The sequence below is a fragment of the Oryza glaberrima genome, chromosome 3, assembly GCF_000147395.1.
Source record: "Oryza glaberrima chromosome 3, OglaRS2, whole genome shotgun sequence".
Lineage (NCBI taxonomy): Eukaryota > Viridiplantae > Streptophyta > Magnoliopsida > Poales > Poaceae > Oryza > Oryza glaberrima.
Genome location: NC_068328.1, coordinates 8,045,355 through 8,066,802, shown reverse-complemented (window position 1 = coordinate 8,066,802; position 21,448 = coordinate 8,045,355). Strand labels below are relative to the sequence as shown.

Genomic DNA, 21,448 nt, shown 5'->3' with positions numbered 1-21,448 from the left:
TCTACCGTATATTAAAAAAGATGCATGAGAAAATAAAAACGGTTTAAAAAAACACGTGAGGAAAAAAATATCAGAAAAAAGCGCAAAAGAAAACGCGCTAGAAAAAAAGTTCCATAGTCCGAAAAAAACACGCGAGAAAAAAATATTTCCATCGTCTGTAAAGAAAGCAAAAAAAAAAAAGCATACGAGGAAAAAAGCTGTTAAGAAAAAACACTAAATTGATAGACACCTGGTTGGATAGGCTCCATCCACTTTTTTCCATCTCCTACATGACTTTTGTTTCGTCATCTATTCTTATATAGTGGAGACCCTGCACATATTTGTAGACAATTATCATACTATTTTTATGAAGTATAACTATTATTCTTGATAACATATTATATGGAAATAATCTTAGAAAATAAACATATTCTAATTGTTATTTAGAGAAGAGTGCATAGTGACTCTATTTTGTGTAGACTTGACCATACGAGGCAGTGTAGGATTTGATTGGTTGCAAGAATGAAATTAAAAGAACATTTTAGATTATATGCATGTTGTTATATGAATAATTCAATTATTTTAGGTAAAGAAAATATCATAAAGTTGTCATCATCAAGGTTGGGCTATTACATTTAAGATGTTCCAATTTTTTGATTTTCTGATTGTCATCGACATGGTTATGCATGAAAAACGTATATTATCATTATGTTTTTTCACCCATTGCAACGCACGGGTATGTTTGCTAGTAAGTATTAAAATATGAGCTTGCTTGTTACAGGTACACTTGAGAAGTAATGTTTTTTATTTATATTCTAGATGATATACTTCATACGATGCTGCGGGAGTTTGGTCAGCTTAACTTTTGATGACTTGGTCTCACCCGTGAGTTTTTTTAAGAATAATTCTAGGTAGTAATTAAGTTGTAATTATGTCGAATAGAGGATATATCCTAGATACCAGTTCTTCTAATTATTACAATTCTTATTGATTTTTATGATCAGTGAGCAGGCTGCATATCTTATGTAAGATAGGATCGTTGCGTTCTTTGTGATCAATGCGAGAAAACAATTGATCATGCGAGAAATAATCGGGTCTTCAACCAGAAGAGCAGAACATGGGCGGAGATTATAAGGGTTATGATGGGTGAAGCGGAGCTTTGGCGGCTGGCTATAGCCGCAATCCCTGTTATGGTAGTCCCTGTGAATGGAGAAGGGTCACCAAATTTAGTTGGAGATTAGGCTTTTTTTTTCCGTCTTCCCTCTTGTATCTTGTTCTCTTTGTTTTTTTACCCGCTTTGTACATACATTTATTCCTTCTTAATAGAATGATGCGCTCCTCGCATATTAAAAAAAAGATAATTCTCCTCATCACCCACTTTTGAATCCTAATCCTAGTGGGCACATCTTAAAACTAGATGCTTTGTACCATCATAAACGCTCCTAACCAGTATAATTTTATTTATATATTTTGTATTCGTCCGGAACTATATGTTGTACTATACGTGATTTATATTTTTATCTTATAAGTTAACCGTGGCATTCATCCTAGACTTACAACGATACATTGCATCGTGTGTCCTACTGATTATACTTTCTGTTTTACTATTTGGTTGTGTCTGTCTCAGCTTATTTTATTATTATTTTTGTGTCTGTCTCAGCTTATAGCTAACATATATACAACTGTAAAAGGCAGAACATTAAGTTTATTATTATTCATTCTTTCTATCACCATCGAAGCAAGCAGCAACTTAAAAACATTTTGCTGTCAAGGACGTACTCGTGTGTAAATTAGTGACCTTCACTTGCGAAGTCATTGTGCTTACGCGTCATACATCATTCCATCCGGTTTGCATCCTTGTGCTTGTTCCAACAAAAATCCAAAGAACTAAGTCATTTTCAACGAAAAGAACATCGCGGCGATTCAGACGAAATTCATCTACTACGTTACAATGGTTCAACTTAGACCTGTGGCTGTGTACAAAACTGAGTTTGCAATAAGACAAAATATAGTGTAAGCACTAAAATATATTCCATGAGAAAAAAAAAGGGGAGGTGGGTATCTTTTCTAATAGTAGTTTTGTTTATTCCCTAATCTTTAGCTGTAGGCCAACAATTCCAGAACTGCTACGCTATGCACATCTCTATCACGATTCTTTTCTTCGATTAAAAACATTTCTTTTTAACTTCTTTGCTAAAATTATGTCGACATATTTCTGGACTAAATACAGTCAAATACAGTCAGTTTGACGATCTGCCATCTAATCTTCTTTATGATTCGTGCAAAGTACATCTGATAAGCTGATCGAACAACTTGCTCCTAAGTTCGCGACTCCTTTTTGCTTTGCATGACACGTGTTTGTCATCAACTAATGTAATTACTCTATTTACACAGTAATTACACATGTATAATTTAGGACTTAGATATGTAATTTTGGTACTTACATTGTAAATACACTAAAATTACATATGTAATTTAGATTCTTACATATATAATTTCAAGACTTACATTGTAAATATACTAAAATTACATATGTAATTTAGGAACTTACAATGTAAATACATGCCGATTATTTTTTTTGTGAAAAATATGGCGCTATAAATATAGCTACTCCCCCTTTTAAAACCTAATCTTCCTATTCTGCCCTTGTCCATCTCCTCCTCCTCCTAACAGTAGTTTGGGTTGGGTTGTCCCAGAAAATAAAATACATTTGCACCATGCAATTTTCCAAGCTGAAACGTTGAAATGGCGAGAACATGCCCGTTTTGTACTGGAGAGCGTGTTACCCCCAGCTAGATGGAAATGGGCACACACCTTCCCAAAATTTCCCAATGGAATAAGCATATGTCATGGAGGGTCCCCCACGGGCGGCAAAAGTATTTGTTCCCTCCATTCTAGTGGGGTGCGTGCTGAGCCGAGCCGGAGCACGAAAGCACACACCCCACAACCCCCCCGTCCGCTCCCTACAAATACCCCCCCGCTCTCCCGTTCCTCCTCTTATCATCGGTGTGCGCTCCCATCTGAACTGAAGCCTCTTGCCATCTCCCCCAGCCGAGTGAGTGATCGCTCCTCTCCATCTCTTAGCCGCCAAAGCAGAAGTCGTCGTTGTGAGGCTTACAGCTAGCTGCATGCGCTCGCGTGTGTAGAAGATAGCAGCCACCACCATCACCAGACACCAGCAAAAACAAGAGAAAAATTCCACCGGCGAAACACGGAACAAAACCGAGACGCGCGTTAGAGTCTACCAAGCTTATCTCCCCAACCCCACCCCGCCGCGCAGCCCAGCCTCTCGTTCGTTTCCACAGCTTCTCCCGTCAAACCGCGCACATCCGCCTATATATCGCGCGCGTGTGTGATCTCCCGGTTTTTGTTTGGTTTTGCTCCCCGTTCTCCCGTTGCCGTCCCACGAGGTAAAAACTAAACCAAATACATATATAAAAAAAACGCGGTGCTGCGACGAGGACAACGTAGCGGCTAGCGCCATCACTCGTGGTGTTACTGCTTTGCCACTGTACTGTGTACTGTGGTGTGTGTGTGGGGGGTTGTGACTTGTGTGACGCTACCTGCGACAAGAGGACCAAGGGAGACATGGCAGTGACAGTGTTCGAGACCGCCGAGCAGCGACTGCCGTGCCACGCCGCCGCTGCCGAGCTGGGCGCCGACGGCGGGAAGAAGGTGGCGGTGGATGATGATGCGAGCGGCGGCGGGCCCGGGCAGGCCGTGCTGCTGCTGCAGGAGACCGATCACGGCGGCGACGACGACGACCGGCCGGAGAGGGACGACGTGTGGAACATGATCCAGTCGCAGAGGCCGCCGGTGGCGGCGGGGAAGCAGCAGCAGGCGGCGGCGCCGTACGTGCACCCGCTCGTGCGGAGGTCGTCGAGCCTGCTCAGCCAGAAGAGCCTGGAGATTTGCACCGAGAGCCTCGGCTCCGAGACCGGCTCCGACGGCTTCTCCGACGCCGATGGGTCCACCGACCGCTCGTTCCCCGCGTCGGACGATGACTCCGACGGGGGCGCGGAGGAGGTGGCCGCGCGCGCCAGCCCGCCACGCGCGTTCCCGCCGCCGCTGCCGTCGCTGGCGCGGCGCACGGTGGGGGCGGTGCAGATGACGCAGGACCGCCGCGACGGCCGCCTCGTCGTCAAGGCCGTCCCCGTGCCGTCCGCCACGCTGTTCCGCGCGCAGCGCTGCGGCGGGCGCCTGCTCCTCTCCTTCGCCGACACCGCCGCTCCCTCCTCGGACGAGGACGACGAGAACAATGACCAAGAAGAACCCGAGCAGCAGGCCGACGAGGTCGCGCACGAGGAGGAGGAGGAGGAGGACGACGAGGATGACGAGGAGGAGGTCGAGGTCGTGGACAGGGGCACCATCGTCGAGGTCAAGGTCAGCACGCAGCCGCAGGCGCGCAGCAACGGCGGCGGCAGTGTTGGCCCGCGGGTGCACCGCTCCTCGCTCGTCATCAACAAGTTCGTCAACGCCGAGCCGGCCATCGCCGCCTCCGACATCAGCGACACCGCCGCCACCGCACCCAATCCCCCGAGACGCCCGATCGGGTCCACCACCACGGCGGCCGCAGCTCTCGTCGCAGCCTCATCTCTGAGCGCGACCTCGGCTCCGTCGGGCGGTGACAACCCCGGCGGCGAGAGCAAGCTGCTGATGACGACCTGCCGGCGCCGGCGGAGCAAGGAGGAGCTCATGAACCACATGCGCCGATGCGGCCAGCTCAGCGGCAAGCTCTTCATATGGGAGCCACGCATCGCCACCTCCTCCTGAGCCGACGAGCCTCGCCGCCGCCTCCTCTGCTCGCTTGTGCCACGAGTGCTCTGCTCTGCTCTGTTTGTTCGTAGCCGTTGTAACGTAAACGTGCGTAATATTTGTGTTAGTAGCAAGGTGATCGCCACGTGATTGGCTTAGCCCTCTTGTCTGTGTCTCCGTCCGTGAGTGAGAGGGAGGGAGCTAGATTTGCTTTCGTTTATCTCCATCCGTCCCCTTGTCTCGTTGCATGCTGTATCTACTACGAATTTGCATGCATTGCGTACCAGTGGTTGCTGCTCGCTAATTGATTTTAGATTGTGCCATGTGTCTGATCCGATTACGATGTGTAGTAATAATGTTATGGCACAAGTTATGGATAATGCTGGTTCATCAGTTCATGCGAACAAAACCAAATCGCTACTAGATGCACGACAACCTTGTGATCATCGCTCAGGCAGAGCATCTATCCGAAGAAAAACAGAGTCAATCCAAGATGAGGAGCATTGATAAAATGATTAGTACTGTCAAAAAAATGATTAGTATTCTTGGCACCAGCCTAAACGTACGTCGGTGGCTGTTCTGTTGATAACCTTCGGAAATTCTCAGAGAACACAGCATAGATTGGCATGTTTATACTGAATTAAACGGATAATTACCCTGCAACTCAAAGTCTCAAGATTGGCATATCTCCATCGGTCCAAGTTCGGTTAATTGCATTGAACAAATTTAGTTTACTCGTACATGTTAGGTGCGTACCAGCATTTGTTTCCAGTTGTGAAACATTTTTAGGACTAGTCAAACTCAAGTTTCTCAATCACAATGCGTAGTGTTGTCTATGTAAAAGTCCCATCAATTCCTTCATTCCTCGTATGAGCAATGATATAGATCAAATGATCCGTTATAAAATTTTGGTGAATAACCCCAAAAAATAACTAAGCCATTGTGCATTTGCTTCGAAAGCATGTGTCGTTGTGATCTATATTATTGTTTATTAAGAGGAATGAATAATAATATAGAACATATAGTAGAAGTCTTTTTAAAAAATATATATTTCTCAAAAAGAGCGTATGGTTTACACGACTTATTTTAAGCTATTTGTTAAATTTATTATTAAAATAATTAGTTTACTCCTATAATCAAATTAATAATATGCAACAACAATCCGCCATCACCAACAGATTCTTTAAACATATCCCAATCATAAAATTATGAGATTTTAGCTGAAAATCGTGCCTTGTATGGTAGAGCTCTAACTCCAAAATTTAGCTATAGGGGTTAGGTCTAGAGTAGAATTGTGGAGGAGCCAAAACGCAACTCCACATCTCTAATTCATTTTGTAAGAGCACTCCACCCAGCTCCGTTCCTATTTTAGATGATTTTAGATGGAACTGAAACTGTTTGGCTGAGCTGGAGCTGTGTCAAACAGAACCCAAGTCTCAAAAATTTTGAAGTCCTATTTCCGATTTTTCGCTCTCCACAAGTTGGAAGCGCGCAACCACTCCCAATCCCCAATCAGAGCAGAGGGATGGAGGGGACGATCGCATGGAGGGGAGTTGAAGGTGGGTACATGTTCTGTTTTAGGAAGCTAATTTTAAGCAATCTATTGCAAAGATTCCTAAAACGATTTTCTTTTTTATTTGGAATTTGGGGAACTGTTGGTCAGCTATTAATAATATATTTCAAACTAAGCCTAAGAAAACACTAGAACTGCGGGTAGTTAAAATCCTGCCTATCATTATGTATAGTCGAGTACACTACCAATAAGGGTTTAGTGATTTTAATAAGGACTTAGCGAGATTAACAGATTTAAAATTAGGTATCTATATCTGGAACGTGTGTTCTGATGATTTATCTCTTGAAACATGTGTTAAATGAGGTGGGGTTATGGGGGCACGAGCGTAGTGTGTATGTGTGCATCTTCACTATAATCGAAAAAGGCTTAATTGAAAGAAATCAGATGCTAGAAAATAAAATATGACAAAAAAACTCCAAAATTATATTTAAAATTTATCATAGCTGCTTATAAGTTGAAAGGTAGACGTTGTGTTTTAAAACTAGATAAACATGTCTGTCCATTGCAACACGATCTAAAATAATAAAATAATATGGAATAATAGTTTTATAAGGTTTAGTTTTTTTATCCACTTTCATTAGTCGGTTAATTTTGGAAAGGGTGGTAGGGTAGGAGAGGTGGGCCAGTTCGTTTTTTATAGATTTTTTTGCGCACACAGGTGGGAGAAGGACAACTACCACTTTTATAAGGTAGTAGATATTTCCGATGGTATTTTTATGATAACTGGTATTTTTTTTCTAATAAGTGGTATTTATAATCTTGTCTTAGTGGACTCAAATAGTGGATATAGTTTGAACCATGAAGTTTGTTTACTTTGTGCCTTTTTTTTTAACGAACCAGCATATGATGTGCCAATTTCATTAAATATAAAAAGGAGTAAAAGTTACTTGTACAAGTACGAAGAAACTGTACAAAAGAGGTAAGGCATAAGGAACTAAGAGAGCCAGGTGCTTTGCTCCTGCCAAGGTCTAAGTTTTAGCTTCCTCTTTGATTTTTGCTCCTAGCTCCTAGGGAAGTGACAGACTAATTTACTTTGTGCCTAATCAACTTATCACACTATAAACTCAAAGTTTTGCTTTTATTGGTAGGAAAATCCATTTTAATGTATGGGCTATTTTTTTTTGCCGGAATGACCGAAGGAGGTCATTCAATATAATTAAGATAGGAAGAAAATGTTACAAGAAAAGTTTTACATCGACAGCTGGTTGTCGAGGAAGGATGTGCACTAGAGCACACGCCCTAAACCATGTGCCAACCGTCCCAAACATACGCTACAGAAAGGGAAGCCAAGCACCGGCCATCGCTATGCGAGACCGATCGCCACCAGGCCAACAACACCACTACGACACGAATACTCTAAAACGACGCCCTCACGAGGGTTACGACGATGCATGGGCTATTTTTGCTAGTCATTACAAAATCTCAAAATTCATCACTAAAGAAATTATATCCGGCTCTAGTGTTACCGCAGCAAGCACAAAGTGAGAGTAATAATTAATCATCATCCTGTCTCTCTAGCCAAGCGAAGACAAAAACAGAAAGGCAAAGACGAAGGGGATCACATCCTGTCTTTCCAGCCTCAACTGTTCCACCCCATTACATGAAAACTGTCCATCAACACGCACTAAACAAAACAATTCCCCCAGAATTAAACAGGAAAACCCAATGTGTTTCCAGCACACGGTTTTCAGTTCAGTGGATGTCCAACTCCAAAGCAACGCCATTCAGCAGAGTGCAGAGAGAAGCAGGGCGATCGAAGGAATCAGAATCGGAATCCGAATGTAGGAGCGGCCCGCCCCCGGAGTGGAACGGGACGGAATGTCCCCCGCAGGTGCCACCCCTACGAACCGTCCAAAACCATCGCGAGATTAAGCTGCTCCTCCCTGATAAAAGTCGCGAAATCCGGGGACCATTGCCGGAAAGCCGAGCTTGGAATAAAGGCCTAGCTAGTACGTGATGAGAGACAGACAGGGAGAGATCTTTCTCACGTCAATTACATCCAGCCAGTCAGGCAGAACAGTAGTTCTCGATCGGTAGTGAGAGGTGACGCACTGGCGCTAATCTTCTCCTCGAGCTTGCTTTGCTGGCTGCAGGCTCGACCGTGCCGTGCGGTGCCTTGTGTTATGTTGTGTTTGTGTGGCTCGCGCTTAGCTAGCTAGGGCGGGCTAGTGCATGCAAGCTTCGTGCGAGATTCCGACGGCGATGGCAATGGTTATCTTGAACAGCTTCGACGGCTGGCGCTGCCGGCCGGCTGCCCAATCTTTCCGCCGGAGATGACACCATGACAGGGAAAAATCTGAAATTCAGATGCTTCACGAGGCTGTCACTCGCACTGCCCCCAGTGATGGCACTGTTTCTCCTCTGCGTGAGTGAGGTTTACACGGCGATGGGGTTGTGATATACTCGAGTTGATCGGCGGTAGACGTACGCCAATCCTTGTTTATCCCTGTCCGTTTCAGGCATTTCTAAAGCATGTTCCAAGATGTGCAAATATGCCGGCATGTACAACTTGCGGCAGCAGTGCCGCTTTCGAATTTTTGATCCGAAGCAGGAAAGGTCCCGAGTGAGTGAGTGACATGCAAGCCAAGCGATTCAGAGAATGTGTGTTAGTCACAGTAATTAATTAATTAGATCTCTATGGATAGCCTTTGGATTTTAGAAGCATTATATTAGCTGTGCTCGTTTACAGGTCAAAGGTTCACTGCTCATGCGAGGCACTCAGATATAATTACTCTTTTTTTTTTCCTTATGTACATCGACTATGGCCAGTCTAGGCAACAGTCTCATCAGGGAAAAGGCTAATGCATGATACACATAAAAACCTTCACTTTGCAACGCTAATTGGAGGAGAATATAACTGAAAGAGATGGCGAGACAAACAGGAGAGATTGCGTAAGGGCTAAGTGACTGCTGCTTTCGACGACAAGAGCTTTTGGAAGAGAGAGCAACATGGCCGTGATGATCAGTAGCGATAACGAACTCGTTTTCCTTGCTACAGAGCAGAAGCAGGAGGCTTCAAAGCTATAGTTGTTTTGGCAAACAAAAGCGTGAACATTGGACATCAGCAAGCACTGCATGCACAGCTGGTTTTCCAGTGGTTACAGATCAAGACTCCAGAGGATGCCCTAGCTCTATCCAGAAAAGGGCCTCAACTGATTGCATATCAAAAGTGAAAAAAGTAGAGGATCTAAGAGGAGATTTGTCCTGTACTAAAAACGTCTTTACTTGAAGAATAGTGCGGAATTGATTACAAACCAGCCTGAACTGTCAGTAATTCAACCTGAAAGCAAAAATTTCTGGACTCAGCGAGGATTTTCATTTTTAGCATCAATTATCTGAATCTTGAAAATAGCCTTTCAATCTTCTTCAACAGGCCCAAAGATGGTTATATAATGTTCTTTGTGAGAAAATAATAATGCACTAGAAGCTAGGGCGGGTTTGTGAGAATCTGCCTAGGAGCAATATTTAGTAGTGCATGCCCCATCAACTTGCAATGGTATTAGTAATTACATGTATGAGGCAAAATTAGTACTACATGAAAAGGCAAAGACCAAAAGGAGGACCAAAAGAAGAAATATGGAGGATGCAAAGCAAAGCAGAACAAAAAGGAAAAAAGGTTTATGCTAATGACAGGAAAAGGAGGAACCATATGCTTCTGATGCTAGGTAGTCCCTACTTTGCCTATTTAACCGAATAAGCAGTGTTCTGCTACGAAGGATAAAGAACCAGTATTTCAGTAGAATTCCTACTTCAGCACTTCAGCAGCACTTCCTATAGTCTTACATCAGGATTGCTAGCCTTTGTCGGGTTAATTTAAGAATAGCCGTATCATGATGCAAATTCACCCATATTTAATTGGGATTCTTTGATATGCAAGTGGAAATAAAAGCATATGAAGAATGGTTTTTTTTTTCCTGCTACCCTAGTTATCTTGTCTAACGGTAGGCTGTCTGAAATGAAATTTTGTATCTCATCAACTAGGGCAACATGTTGCTTTATGTCCACTTGTAATAAGTGATTTTCTTTTTCTGTATTTCCTGGTATAGAGGACAGGATATTTATTCCATTATCTTAAAAAGAAAACTAATCTTATCACACCAATACATGTCCAACTCAAGATGTAGTATGTCTCTAACACTATTGGGCAGAAACATTACCAACAGACCAGAACATATACCATTCTAATATGTGATTTGTGAATGAAATACACAGTACATGCCATTTTGTTTTTTCGAGATAGTGATTACAGATGTTTTTTTTATTTTTTTTATTAAATGTGGATTTTCTGATGGATACTTAATGACAGAGGCAACATATAAGTATTAATTCATTTCTTCCACCATTTTATGTTGAGCCCCACTACGGTGCTCTCTCTGGTAGTATAGAAAGTAATCTGAACTGTTGATCTCATTTGATTGAAGGGTACATATCTATTTATACTACCACCCCAAATAACTGTAGTAGAAACATGGTGGAGTATTATTGAGAAAAAAATAGGTACAAAGAGGTATAATCGTTATTTAGTACCTTTTTTTCTCCTTTCTTTGGCTTATTTCGATGGAATATGAGCGATGACAGCGTAATGGATGAACACATATCGATCTAGTCAAATATATATATATATATATATATATATATATATATATATATATATATATATATATATATATATATATATATATATATAAATGCCAATTACCCCTAATCGATATATTAGTAAATTACTAATTTACCCTTAATAATGAACGGATCAAATCATTTCTACCGATAGTATAATACTACTAGTACAAAACACTAGAGCATCACTAGCAATGGCGGAGCACACCCAGATCTAACACGTCGGTTGTTTATTGCTAGGGCCACGGTTGATGAGTGACAACGCATGGTGAATGCGTGCCACCCTAATGTTTGGGACCGTCCCTAAGACTTTGAGGTCCAGTGTTAAAAATACAAAATAAGAAGTCTTATATATATATGGCAAATACAAATTTATAGAGTAAATTTTATTTAAATCCATGTACATGGATAAAAATTACATGAATTTAACATGACTAATGACAGCTAGAGCTAGCTATACAAGAGCTCACCTGCTGATAAAGGTGGAGATAATTTGCCTATGTAGGAACTACCGAACTAGAAAGAAGAATCATGTTCTGATGGAGTGACTTAGTTATCTTTGTTAAGAAAAAATGGAACCTTAATTGCGTAAAACATACGTTCACATCATCATCACGAGTTTCAATTCTTTGTGGCTATAATTATCATCGAACACTTGTTATACCTGAGAAAAACAAACCCGTTCTAGCTAAACAAATGAAGAGAAATAGAAGGTGATCCACTCTGCTTTGGGGGGCTCCGCCTCCGTCGAAGGACATATTCAATTCTTCATGTTAGTTGTATATAAGGTGTCCTTTGAAACACGGGAGTTATAAAAATTTTATAGGATTAGTTCAATTCTTTAAAAAGATTTTTTTTCAGAAACTTTATATTCCAAATAAGCGCTAACATGCTTATATAAAAATGTCAGATCCAAAGGTGCATGTCAAGATTCATGACTCCATCATGTTCCAAACTTACAACTCCTGTATATATTTATAACAGAAGGTGTACAAAATATTGGAGGAGATGCTGTCGATCAGACCGGAGAGAATAGCCTCATGCAGAGTACCGAACGAAGGACAGCTTCTTTATGTTCTCTTTATTAGTTATCCCGCGTTTAATTGGAAACTTTAATTATCACCCGGAATTGGGGGAATAAGATCCATGGGAGGATCATGCATACGTACAAAGTCCGTGCATGTCATGACCACCAATCTTTCATGTGGTTTGCCAAATGACAAATTGCCAATTGCCGGACGAATAACTAAAGTTCTACGCGTAATGCGTATATAGGTGTTTTACAGGTAAACTTTAGTTAGCAGCTGAAGCCCTGCCTGCGTTTGCGTGGCCCCCATTTGATCTCATATGGTCTCGCAATAATGACAATCTTTTGCCAAGCTTCTTTGTGTTGTGCCAAAAGGATGCTAGCTAGCCAATTTGCTAAATTTTGTATGCTTTAGTAGCTAGCTGCTAGCTAACTGCAGCTTGGAAGATTGTATTTGTCCCCTGACGGATGCATATTTGCATTGGCTTGTTTTCTCTTTTTTTTTTCATATTATTCACCGGATTATAACGTCATGCTGATAATAACGTCATGCTGATAAAAATATACTCCCAAAACAAAATCTTCTTCAATTACATGACAAATGCGGATGCATACACACCACTATACTATACATGCTCAAATAGATGATAATCAACAACACATCTCTGATCTCACTAAAAATATATTGAAAGCCTAAAATAATATGTAATATTTGTGGGTACTAGGATTCGAACCTCTGATGGGTGAAGTCATGCATGCACCCACGACTTTACTAGCACATCATTGGACATTGGTGCTTTCTTAAAAAAGTAAGTCTTCTACTGTATTGCCTAGATCACATGTTTTAAATAATTTGTTAAGTTTATTTATCAAAATATTTAAGTTATCCTTATAGTCAACAAAATAATTCGAAGAAATAACCCGCTTAATAACTTGCTTCAAATTAAGCCAAGTTTAAAGGCGTATCATAATATTTTGGTCTAGCTTGCAAGTGTTTGATTGAATGTGGCATTTTGACTAACTGTATTTGTTAGACCTCCATCACATATAGCATATATTTTTTCCAAGCTTTGTTACAATCGTGGCTAAAAAATTGTTCACCACGCCTTTTGTTTCACGCCATACTTTGGCTAATTATTTTTAGCAAGGTTAGGCTTCAACCGGACATCCTCTAATAAAGCTAAAATAATATGCTAAGCTTCTCGTCAATCGCCTTTAATTACATCGACTTTCCGTGATGTAACACCGCTAAGCGTCTTACGGCCATTCCCAACCCAATAACTAGGATGGTGTCTATAGCATTAAATAGGCTGCCATCTAGAATGAAAAATGATGTGGCAAGTGAATAAATGAGGAAAGAAAAGAAAACCATGTCTTGCATGAGACATAGTTTCTACACAACATTCAAGACATCATGTGAGATAAGTAGCATTAAATTTAAGTATGAATAGTGGTGTTTGCATTGGAAGAGTAGTGTCTAGTACTAGTTTCTTGATGATGTGGAGTTTATGAAAACTATATCGTTTTGGGTTAGGAATGGCCTAAGAGCAAGTTTAATAGTATAGCCCACTACTAGCTCCAAATAATCTATAGCCGATGTAATAGCCAATTCATACAATAGTTACTTACTTATTAATACATGATCCCACCTGTCATACACACATTACGTCTTGGAGTCCGTGCTGCAGCTGGCTATAGATCTGTAATCCGCTGCTCTTCTCTCTCTTCCTTTATTTATTTAAAATATATTTATAGCTGGCTTATAGCCTGCTATTGTATCTGCTCTAATACAAAACTTTGTACTTTCACGAATATTTTGATATTAAAGCTAAAATGTCCACGTAGAAACATATAAATGTACGCAAGGCATTATTTTCCATTAACTCGACCTTTAAACTAGTTTAAAGCTAATGCTACCATGAGGTTCATGACCAAGTGGTGCCTTCCCTCCATAGAACCCACCACCACCGTCTTTTCCAAAGCAATATTGGAAAACCCACCAATGGCGGATCGACACTTGCTCGTGACGCCTACCCGCTACCTGACATGTGTGTGCAAAAGCCATAGAAACCATTCGCGCCTTTTTCTCTCCCTTTTCTGTGCATAATATTTACCGATCTCCGAGAACGAACCGGCCTCGAGCGCTCTGGTCCACCGTCCACGCGCAATGGCGGCTCACGGATTTGTGGAGCTTTGGCTCTCCTTTCCGCGGAGCAATCATAGCGAGGCGTTCGTTCGTTCGTTCGTGCGGTGACGGCCGGTGCAGCGAGCTAGGCGAAGGCAAGAGGCAACGATTCGGTCGGGTCGCGTCCCCTCGCGCGCTGCTTTTTTCCGAGCGTTTTCGCTCGAGGGCCCCCTGCATGACGCGCACGCACCCGGCGCCCGCGACGGCTTCGGCTTTGCGTTGCACCGTGGCCCACGGGGGGGGGGGGGGGGGGGGGGCAACGGCCAATGGTGGTGCGGTTGCTGCCGCTGCGTGGTGTGGTGCGCCGTGCGCGCGTCTCGCTCGCTCGCGCTCCCATCCAAAGCCACGCCCACGCGCGCGATGATCTCACTTGAGAGGGCGCGAGGCGCGACGCCGGCAGGATGGGATCCACAGGGCAGGTGGTGACAGGCTGTGGGCATGGGCCGGGCGAGCGGCCTTTCGGGGCAGTTGGGTTTACGATGCGCCGCCGACGGAGGCCGCGAACGGGTGATTCTGGAACTGGAAGGCCGAATAACAGCTGGCCAACTTGTGCTTGCTCCATCCAGCAGAGCCAAATATTAGTACTATTATTTTAGTGAAGGGGATGCCGGGATGGTCACTCGTGATGCTTGTCAAACCTGGCTTCTTCCAGGATGAAACGATGCCGTTGCTGGATGTGTGGCAGTGGGACACTATGACCGCCGCAAAGGGACGGACAGGTTCGGCTGTTTAGGTATTGGTCTCTGAAACTGAATGCTCGTCTTTCAGGTTCAGGAGTGTGACGAACGAACCTGAGGTGTGACACGTTGTTGGGTATTGGATACAGCGCAACGGGAATCAAGTGACACGGCATGTAGGAGAGAACAGTTGGAGCCCTTGTTTTTTGACGAGCCCTTTCCCACAGAGATTGACGGTGGAAGTACAATGCGTGTGCTCGAGAACTTTCGCATTTCCCAGGGTGCAGCTGCCACGCCTGACTAGGATCGTCGATGGCATTTGCATGATTGCATCTTCATCCGAAGTCTCGCCGTTGCTGTCCAGTTGCTGTGTCGTATACTCATATACTCCTGACTTGCCGTCAGAAATGGAGGTCAATTTGTCCAGTTGCTGACTTGCTGTGTCGTATAATCGTGTGATTACTAAAAAGGCAAAACATCCTGCCTCTTTTTTATCGGAACAAAATATCTTGACTTGTTCCATCATAGAGGACAACTTTGAATTGCATCTCGTCATGCCAATACTATGAGCTACCTATCCACAGGATTGAAGAAATCAAAACATGCATGCGCAACCTGCACATCTTGCCGTATAACCATGCTCCCAGCCTTGCACCCGTATCACATTTGCACCGGGGAGCGCAAAGACAAATCCAGCACAATTTCTCCGAGAAAATCGAAGAGACCAAAGCGATCCAACATACAAGTGTTAGCTGAATGTTTGAGGTGCGAACAAATTGGAGGGAAGATACAAAAAACTTGGCAAGTTTCTGGGCTAGAAAATTGTGGCTTCTAAATCTAAATAAGAAAATGACAGTACTATAGCAATCTCTACCCAGTAAATGTGGCAGAATTGTGGGAGCTCGACAGCCCGTAGTTGCATCGTCGTTACGGCAGCATACAACGTGTGTTAAAAACGCATACAATCAACAAGTATTTGAGCTACACAAATCGTGAAACATATTGGCATTAATTTACATTAGACTAGATGAATCCCAATACGTTATTGTAAGAGTTTACTGTGATAACAATAAGTAAAAATAATATGTAAGATAATATAAACAACATATGCTTACACAAGTTTAAGCTTACATAAGTTGATGTGATTTATTAAATTTAAATATTATATAGAATGATGATTTAAATGTAAAAGTAAAATAATGTTGCTTTACGAGAGAACAAAAGAAAAACAATAATTTAGACCATACATCTAAAGGCTAAAAAAATGAGATAATATGGCTTAGCGAGAGAAAAATGAGAGAGATAATTTAAACCATAGATTAATCATCTAAGGACTAAAAGCAATTGATGTAATATGACTTAATGAGAGAAGAGAAATAACATTAACTAAGTCAGCATAAACTATATATGTATATAGGATATTATAGAAAAATGATGAATAGATATATTAAAATATTATGTGAATTATGTGGGAGATTTAACATGCTTATATTTTAAATCTCTAAAATTTTAAAATTATAAAATTATAGATAATATAGCATGCTTACATAATGTTTAGATGTAATAATTATTAGTGGATGATAATGTGACATATTTACATGTTAAGCTTTAGGATTTAGTGGATCATAACTCTATAATAAGATGATAATAATGGAACAATGATCCGTTAGAGGGCATTTCAGCATTCAATTCGATGAGTTTCTTTTTCACATATTTTTTTCAACATTTTCCAGGAATGTGTTATATCCAAGAGGTACATTAATCCAATACAACTCTATGTAGAGAACATGAAGCCATTCTGCTAACAAAGATGTGTTATGTTCCCTGACTACAGTGGGAACACGGAAGGCATAACCGAACCTTACAGCCTGCCAGGAGCTTTGATAGGATAAAGCTTAGATCGGGTAACAAGAAGAATGGTTACTGTATATATGCTTTGGCTGCAAAGACTAACATCATTCCTCTTAAGCACGCTTCACCGGCCTCTGAACATAAGATTTGTTCGGATCCTCGGTCTTCAGCTTTGGGGGTTTGATCTCACCTTTCCTTGCCTATAAAAGGGGTCAGTAAGTTACAAATTAATGCATAACAAGATACACTAGCTCAAGTGCACTCTCTAACCTTCTTTCCTGTCTTCATAAAATCCCTCCAGCTAGAGACCTACAGGCCATAAATAAATTGATATTAGGCAGTACCCATGGCAGGTAATCAAATCTGGAGAAAAACAAACTCATCTAAGGTCTCATTCTTACATTGTAAAATAGACACGATTAGACCATATTGTACTGGATTTGGGTGATAGGGAATTTAGGGCAGATCTACAAACCTAGCATAATGGATGCATAAAAACCACTAATGCAACTCATGGATGCAGCCTCATGCTTTCATACGTTTAAGCTGAGAAAAAAACATCCACGGTATCCTGTGTGAACCGTATCAGATGGAATAGGAGTTCACCAGATCAACTCCTTGAACACATCCTAAAGTTACAAGTGGATCTCATGGTTGAGCCACACTATGCGGCAGCAGCAGGGATTTACACCAGCAGCAAGGGGCAGAGCACTAATATACAACAGTGGGGGAACGGCATTGGGAGATGAGCAGGATGAACTGGTGCTACGGCAGGCCTAACATGTGCAACAGCCAGCAGCTGCGTGTGGCAAGCGGGAGACAATCATCTGATGTGAGTGGGCCTTGTAGGCAAGCACATAGATGGAAGGGCACCAACAGGGGCAGAGGCAGGCCTAGGGATTTTTGGCTTTGCCACTGGGCACCAACACACACATTGACATCTGTCTGTGAGGCCGAGCATGACCTTGGGCAGAGATTAGTAGACAACCAGCCAGCATGGATAGCAAGGCAATCGAATAAGCTAAGGTCCCCTTTTTGTGAAACTCGATTGGATTTTGAATCTTTTTATAGAACTTGACTTTTTTTTTTCACACACTCATTTTCTGTCTTCCGGAACAGAATAGAAACCTCCATTTTGGAACTCAAGTTTTATATTAGAAAGTAACTGAAGCACTAAATTATAAATGTGGAACACATGACAAAAATATCATAAGGGTGAAAACAAGATTATCAAATTAAACAAAGAACTGCGAGCTTACTCGTTGGTCTCTGGTCTCTTCCCACTTCTCTTCATGCTCCCGCTTCTTCTTCCACATTTCTTTTGTTTCCTCTTCATCCTTCTTCAGTCTTCCTTCTTCCTCTGATATCTGTAGGAGCACATGGGCATAGCTCATATCGACTGTCACAATCAATGATATTTAAAAATTTTAAAGCACTTTATTTACCCTCATCTGCATTTTCCTGCGACGCCACTCTTTGTCTGTCAAAATTTCACGAACTTTAATTATTAGCTGCTTCTGAAATTCTTCTGATCGTTCATACTGCTCTTCATATTTTCCCTACTCATAGGCAAACCAATCAGTGGACGTTCTCAATTTTTCAACATGAATGAGGTTCAATATGATGTTACAAGTGACTTGCAAAAGTCATTTTGGCAACATAGAATCACACATTGACACATATGTTGTGCACAAAGGAAAACATCTGATATCCAAACGTACATAGCTGTTGAAATTCCAGCAGATGGCTCTTTCATGATACATATAAAGTATTTTGTCTTTCTGAAAGGTTTTTGTTCTTTATATATCTATAAAGTTCAATCATAAGCATGTAATGACTCCTAAAAGAATCTATTACTGAATGTGGTCAACAAACATGAAGCATGGAACTACAAAGTCGTCAAAATTTCAGCAAATGATCTTTTTGTCAGAGTGCGCATAGAAGCTTCTTTCTTTCAGGAATTTTTATCCATATTAAGTAAGAACGAAGTCATGAACATCCAAGCTCATAAAAATAACCTTCTGCGGGAACACTAACAAGCAGTCAGCATCCACCAACCAGGTTGACCATTGCTGACTGCTGGTTAAGGAAATCCCTGCAGAGACTGGGGTTTCAAACTTCAGATAGTTTACACTTCAGAGTTGGCCAAAACCAAAAATTGTTCCAAATTACACCAATTCAGGTTTAGCATATTATTATTACACATTGATATTCATGTGGTACTCAGCACTACCAAAAAAATTACGATTAAAGTTTACACCACCTTGCATGAGATTGTCTTACCTCATCTACTTGGGACTTTATCTTTGACGCACTGTCTTTCTTCAGCTCCTTTTTCCTCTTTGCCCTCAGCTCTTCTGAAATTTTTAACACGTAAGATCATCAAATTTGCTGCACCATGCCCTTTATATTTCATTGAACGAATTACTAAGCTCAAATAGTATGAATTAATAGTGTAATACAAGAGCAATATAAATAAAATCACATTGCACCTTTTGCAGCAGTAACTTGATCAAGAATATATCCTCTCTCCTGTGGATCAAGTAGGAGCTGCTGTGCTTTTGCCAGAGCTGTTTATGAGGAGGTACCATCAATTAGATATACATCCATTGAGCATGTGAGAAGCAAAAAAGATGTGACACTGGATATCATATGAGTTGTTTAAGAGCAAAAAAGTGGCTGAGTTTAGTGGCAGAACTAGCTACAGAAGTCAAACTCCTCAGTAAGAGATAGTGTAGGCATTGCATTTTATTGTTTCTTTTTAAAAAATATCTCTTATAAGAATATTAAAAACTAACTCCAAGGTGATTCTCAGTTACTGGCAAAGCCAACAAAAAGAATGTATTCATTTCCGGCAAAAAAAAAAAATTCCATCAAAGAGTGATTAGATTTGACATGCAATGATGACACTCCCAGTCTTGATATGTAGAATTACCAGCTAACTTTGTTTATTGTCGGTTAAATTATCCCATGACTGCTGTTTCAAAATGAACCCAAACTCTGGCCTATAGCAATACAGTGCAATGCTTCTTCGATACATGTATGATAACACGTACTATTATCATTGGACATGCTACACAGCTACGCAACTGGTGTTAATGGATAAATTGCATACCTGCGAAAGCTTCTTGTGCTTTCGGATGCTTGCATTTATCAGGATGAACCAACAAGGACAACTACAGATGATACGAACAAACAACAATTAGATCTAAAAAAAGGATTGGAAGAAAAGAATCCTTTCAGATAAATGGCTCAATACCTTCCTATATTGCTTCTTCACCTCATCTGCTGATGAATCAAATGACAACTTAAGATGCTCGAAAGGGTTTAACTTGAAGCAACCAAGAATCCTGATAAGTTTTGAATATGTTAGGAAGTGCAGGCAGATGTAATTTTTTTTTTAAATAAAGTAAATCTTATGTCAAATTCATTTAGTTTTTGCACTGATAATTTCCACGAGAAGAAAAGGTATTCAAGAACACAGAAAGCGTGTAGTGTCGTCACAGTGCAGGTTTATTTTTCTTTCTTTTGCAACATACTGGTTTCCATAAAGGGAAACATGAAATCCCAGATAAAATCGACATCCATGAGCCACTGAATTCGAGAGCAGGATGCAGACAACTGATTATGATGAGAGCCAATCGTACGACTCTAACCTAGGGTTCAAGTGGAACCAGCTGGATCCCCTAACCCCCACGGAAATTCAGCACCGAGGCTGCTTCTACATCTGCTGCATCACACGCCGAACAATTCCGGAGCGAACAGTGTGGCACGGCTGGGGATCTGAAGCTACGCCGATGCGGACACGGATCGAAACCGCTCTGGCCGACGAGGGGGGAAGGGAGGGAGAGAGAGAGAGGGGGGGATTTACCTGAGCACTTCGTTGTCGCGTTCGGCCTCGCTGACCTCGGCGAGGAAGCTCTTGAGGAGCTGGTCCTCGTCGGCATCCGTCGACGCCATGGAGGGAGGGCGAAAGGCGGTCGCTCCGGGAGGACGACGAGACGAAACGAGAGAGCGCGTCGCGTGGAGAGAGAGAGCCACGGAGAGGGGAGAGACGGGAGTCGGTGACGGAACGGACGGTCCAGATTTCTTGTGCTCGGAAGATACCAGAGACATGCCGGGCCGGGCGGCCGGCGACCTGCTCACATGTACAGTTCAGCCCAGATTGGGGACGGCAATGTACTCTCCTGAACTTTTTGGATGGCCCAAAGTAGTGTGGGAAGAAAGAGGCCCAAATCCTCGACAAAAAGATCTAAACAAACTCCCTTCATTTCATATACTAGCAAAATGACTGTGTGTTGCATCGGGTGCAAAAAAAAATTAATACACAGTTGAATAAGATGATGCCTGACAAAAACAAAGTAGGAATCATGCAGGTTTATGCAATCTTTGTGTGTGCACGGGACCCTGCGCTTATACCAGAACTTACGCTCTATTTCGTATCAACATGATCTTCGTGATCTAATTTTGTTAGAGCGACAGAAGAGGGGAAAATGCTACATTTCTACTCCCTCCGTTTCACTAGCATTTCCCATATTTATATGTTTAGATTCATTAACATCAATATAAATATGAAAAATACTAAAATGTCTTACATTGTGAAACGGAGGAAGTAGTATAATAAGTCAATTATGCACATAATAAACAACATATTAATCCTTTTTATTATTTGTCTGTTGTTAACGACCAAATTTGGTAAGATGTGAACCAGGTTCAATATTAAGATCGAGGCGGATTCGATGAAGAGATCGATTCGAATAACAGAGTATGCATTGGCTGCGAAG

At 41.8% G+C, this 21,448-nt stretch overlaps 2 protein-coding genes across 2 annotated transcripts; one reads left to right on the top strand and one right to left on the bottom strand.

Moving 5' to 3' along the window:
• The first annotated feature begins 2,963 nt into the window (after window positions 1-2,963).
• Window positions 2,964-5,045, top strand: LOC127768518 (protein FAF-like, chloroplastic). The gene has a single exon (XM_052294113.1). The coding sequence runs from the start codon at window positions 3,568-3,570 to the stop codon at window positions 4,750-4,752; it is 1,185 nt and encodes a 394-aa protein (XP_052150073.1). The 5' UTR covers window positions 2,964-3,567; the 3' UTR covers window positions 4,753-5,045.
• Window positions 5,046-16,489: 11,444 nt separating this feature from the next.
• Window positions 16,490-20,780, bottom strand: LOC127768659 (J domain-containing protein spf31). The gene is made up of 9 exons (XM_052294279.1): window positions 20,536-20,780; window positions 19,924-20,014; window positions 19,780-19,840; window positions 19,157-19,234; window positions 18,948-19,021; window positions 18,110-18,223; window positions 17,924-18,031; window positions 16,935-16,973; window positions 16,490-16,864 (listed from the first exon to the last, which is right to left on the bottom strand). Exons 1-9 carry the CDS (start codon window positions 20,778-20,780, stop codon window positions 16,778-16,780), a joined length of 897 nt encoding a protein of 298 aa, XP_052150239.1. The 3' UTR covers window positions 16,490-16,777.
• Between the last annotated feature and the right edge of the window lie 668 nt (window positions 20,781-21,448).